A 4029-nucleotide genomic window follows, 5' to 3' on the forward strand; every position below is an offset into this window, starting at 1 on the left:
TTCACAAAGAATCAAACCACAAAAATGGCTTGACACACCAACCTAAACTTATCAGATCTGAATAATCGGATTTGCGAGGACTAAAAACTCTTTAACCTCATGGCACCGCCAAAAGAATGAGAGTAAATTTATTCTCACAAAATACGATGCTCAATAGACGACGACGAAGAAAGTGGCACTCTTGAAGATGTGAGCCCCCCCCCCCCCCCCCCCCCACCTCCCTTGGTTTCTTAACCAAGGAAAACTTGGTTCTAGCTGCAAACCTTTGCATTTGGGAGTCCAAAAACTTACTATCTCGTGTGGTTCCTTTGGAGGAAGCACGATGCAAATAAAACAATTTCAGATTACGCACAACAGAAAACACCAAATCAATCAATTAATCAGTGTACAACTAAATACATGTCACTATCATAGATAATGCAACAAAAGAAAAAAAAGGATAACAACAAGCATTGTGGTCCAAATTATGAAAGCCAGATAAATCATGTGCGCCCTTGAAAAATTCAAGTTTTATAAAATATCAGTCGCCAATCCTCCAACGATCTTATGCAGCTATTGACTTCTTGGCATGCACATCACAGAGGCAATTTCCTTCCCCGGTGTCCTCGGCAACACACGACATGCTAAACCCTCCGCCTTCATGCCACATCCTTCTTCCGACAGCAAGCTCTTCGACGAAGACGTCGAGCTTCTCCACCCTCACACTTGGCATTACCACGACGTGTGCAATGCCCCTCTCGCAGGCGAGTTGCCACTTGTGGACGAATGCCTCATTCCGTGGCCTCTCGAACACCACCGTGTTGGTTAGATCGTTTAGGTATGCACTCACCCCCTTCTCCCTAAGACGGCTGACAAGGTGATGAGCATTTCTCATGCACTTCTCGACTTCTTTGCGGATGCCTCTGTAACCATTCTTATTCAGGTTGTACCACAAGAACAAGGGTGCGTGCCCGTTGCGGCTACCCATGATTGTTGCGTCTCTAGATGATATGTACTCAATGTCAATGGAGAGCACTTTTACATGCTCGAGCCTGGTTATTACCACACCACATGGCACTGGACATCCCATGAACTTGTGGCCCGAGATGCTCACGCTTCCAATAGGTTTCGTGAACGTCACCTTTGGTGCCTAGAGGAAAATCAATAAAAGTAAGTTAGTTAGGTCATCTTCCAGATTTATCCAAAAATTTAAATTTATTATGACATATATGGCAATTACATATCCCATACTGCATAAAAGTCAACATGACCCACTTGTTTGATAAATGGCATCATAAGGCCAGCTAGAGCTCCATCGCAATGGATGTAGAATCGATCTTGGAACCCACATTTTTCAAGTGTTCTTATGATCCTGTCAAGATCATCGATGGCTCCCTTCACGGTCGTACCTACAAGAACCAAAAGCAAACAAAAGTGTGTCAACATGAACCATGAAGAGAGACACTTAAGCAAAGCCATTGTTAACCATTTGAATGAAAATGTAAAAGCAAGATGGTAACCTATATTCACATTGACAATCGCAGGTCTCCCGCTGTTCTTCAGCAGCTTGGACTTAAAATCTGTGCAGTTCATATCTCCGGAAACAAGAGTATCAATCTTGACGCACTCAACTCCGTACATCCTAGCCGCCTTGAAGATGGAGTAGTGCGACTCACGAGACGCGTATCTAATCCCATCACGAAAAAGCTCCCTCCTGCAAATGTTAGTTTCATGTTAAAAATCGAGGGAAATAACTGCATATGTACAGATGCTTGTCGAAATGAATCCAAAATACACATGAAATTCATGCGTTGCAAATGAACAAGCATCGTGAACAAGCCTCGTGCAAATGAACAAGATATACTGACCCAACTAGTAGGCCGTGTAGGTTCCCTTCGGTACTGCAGCTGGTGACGTATCCCCAGTATTTGTCCTGCTGGAGGTCCCAGAGGCGGGCAAACCAATCGAGCACGGCCACCTCAAACAGCCTCGAGTGCACGCCGTAGTTGCTCCCGATGAAAGGGTCGCCCACGTTGTTGATGAAGAAGCTCTGGAATTGGTTGAGGGCACTGAAGTCGAAGTCCAGGTTAAACGGGTACCCTGCCAACAATGCCAAATCACTAGCACATTAGAAAATACTCATTTTGGAGATGCGACTACCAAAGTGGAAGGTACGGGGCAGATGATAAAAATGGAACGTATGTAATACTATAATAATATGAATATGGTGTGGTGCTGTCAATCGTGAAACACGTGTGGACTAAGGTGTACCCAAGTGGTGGGCGGTCCTCTCCTGGAGGTGGTGGGCGAAGCCGGCGAGGAGCGCCACCATGTCGGCCTGCCGCTCCGCCGCAGCCTGTGATTCCACGGGCGGTTCCACCACCGCGAAGCGCTCCACCAGCAGCTGCTCATGTTTGCCCGTGTCTCCCACCACCTTGAGGTGATCATCAGTAACCCTTGACGGGCCAACAACGACAACAGTGGTACCAAGGTTGTGCTGGTGGCCGTGGTGATCCCCCGCCGGCGTCGCCTCTACCAGTACCATCTCTCCTCCTACGAAGACATCACTCTTCTCTGCCATCTTCAAATCACAGCCTCAAAATTATCAGAGAGAGAGAGAGAGAGGTGGGTGGGAGAAGGATCGTAGAGGGCGTGGTATTTATAGGTGAAGAAGAGAGAGATAGCCTGATGGGGAACGACGGAACATACATCAATTCAGAAACTATGAGGGCAGGCAGGGGGCGTGTACGAATAGATAAAAGATTTGATCCCTTAGGATATGCCACTTACATTTTCATGGGCCAAAGACCACTGTATAAAAATATACCTGCTGAGGGAAATATGTAGAAATACACTTATATACCCCACAACTAAAAAAAAACTCTTATACAATTGGCAAAAATGCACGGCTATAAATATATTTCTAACACCCCTACTCAAACTTATGGGGACCAATAGCATTGAGTTTTTTTTCCTAAAAAACACTCACTTTAAAATAAAAACTCACTTTGAAAATATTAAAGTCATGTCGTGTTTTAGTCTGGCCATTTCGTGAATAAATAACTGGAAATACACATACTAAAGACCAACCATCCAATCCTGCACACTGAAGGGCACAAAGAAAGCATCAACATATTTTTGGTGAAATCATGCTTGATAGGGTTGCGTGCAATGTTGATAGTACATGTACTGTCAGACAGGACATGAGTTGGTGTAGCGAAGAAGGTTGAGAAATCCACACATAGATTCACATAAGTTGCATTGTCATAGGAGCTCACCACAACGGTGTCTTTAACTTATATGAGTGAAAAATTAATGATCCCTCCTCTACTGAAGAATAGAGATATATCTTCTCTTGAGTGAGAGAACCCAATGGCTTGAAGTTTATTACCGAGACAAGAATACCACACCCTTGGGGCTTGCTTCGGACCATAAAGACACGAGCTGCCTCATATGGTTTACTTTTGTCTTGATATACAGGGCTGCCTCATATATGTCTCCTCTTCCAGGCCATGATGAAGAAATACGTTGTACATGACGAACTCTCATATACTCAGTTTTGTGAGATGGAAAAGATAAAACTAGTCGAATTGTCGCCGACTTGATCACTGGACTAAGTGCATCCTCATAACTCATACTCTAGTGTAAATAACGCTCTTATATTATAGGACGGATGGAGTAACATACTGTTGCTTGAACCCCTTACCCACCGGCTGAGCATCAAAGTGATCAATGGATTCATCCAATGTGCACACAAAAAACCATCAGGTGGCATATACTTGCAAGGAAGCTTTGAGTTCTTTTGTCTACTCGACTTGTTCGCTTCATTACACACACCGATGGGGGACTTGAATTCGGGACAATTATAAAACCATATCCTTGTACTCCTATGTATACTGCATACAAGCCGTACTGGCTAAGGCATATGCAAGCCAGAGCTTCCTGACCTAGGTAGGTAGTATATGCACTGGGTTCCTAAAAATAGACCATTGCATGTTATTTGGCAAGGAGTCATGATTTCTACTCGCACATGGTCGGAATCCCACCTGT

At 44.5% G+C, this 4029-nt stretch overlaps 1 protein-coding gene across 1 annotated transcript; it reads right to left on the reverse strand.

Moving 5' to 3' along the window:
- Nucleotides 1–356: 356 nt before the first annotated feature.
- Nucleotides 357–2560, reverse strand: LOC123066897 (serine decarboxylase 1-like). Its single transcript, XM_044489881.1, has 5 exons — nucleotides 2251–2560; nucleotides 1848–2079; nucleotides 1500–1693; nucleotides 1255–1388; nucleotides 357–1129 (listed from the first exon to the last, which is right to left on the reverse strand). The coding sequence occupies exons 1-5, from the start codon at nucleotides 2558–2560 to the stop codon at nucleotides 545–547; spliced, it is 1455 nt and encodes a 484-aa protein (XP_044345816.1). The 3' UTR covers nucleotides 357–544.
- Between the last annotated feature and the right edge of the window lie 1469 nt (nucleotides 2561–4029).

Source organism: Triticum aestivum, chromosome 3B (genome assembly GCF_018294505.1).
Source record: "Triticum aestivum cultivar Chinese Spring chromosome 3B, IWGSC CS RefSeq v2.1, whole genome shotgun sequence".
In the NCBI taxonomy this organism is placed as follows: Eukaryota; Viridiplantae; Streptophyta; class Magnoliopsida; order Poales; family Poaceae; genus Triticum; species Triticum aestivum.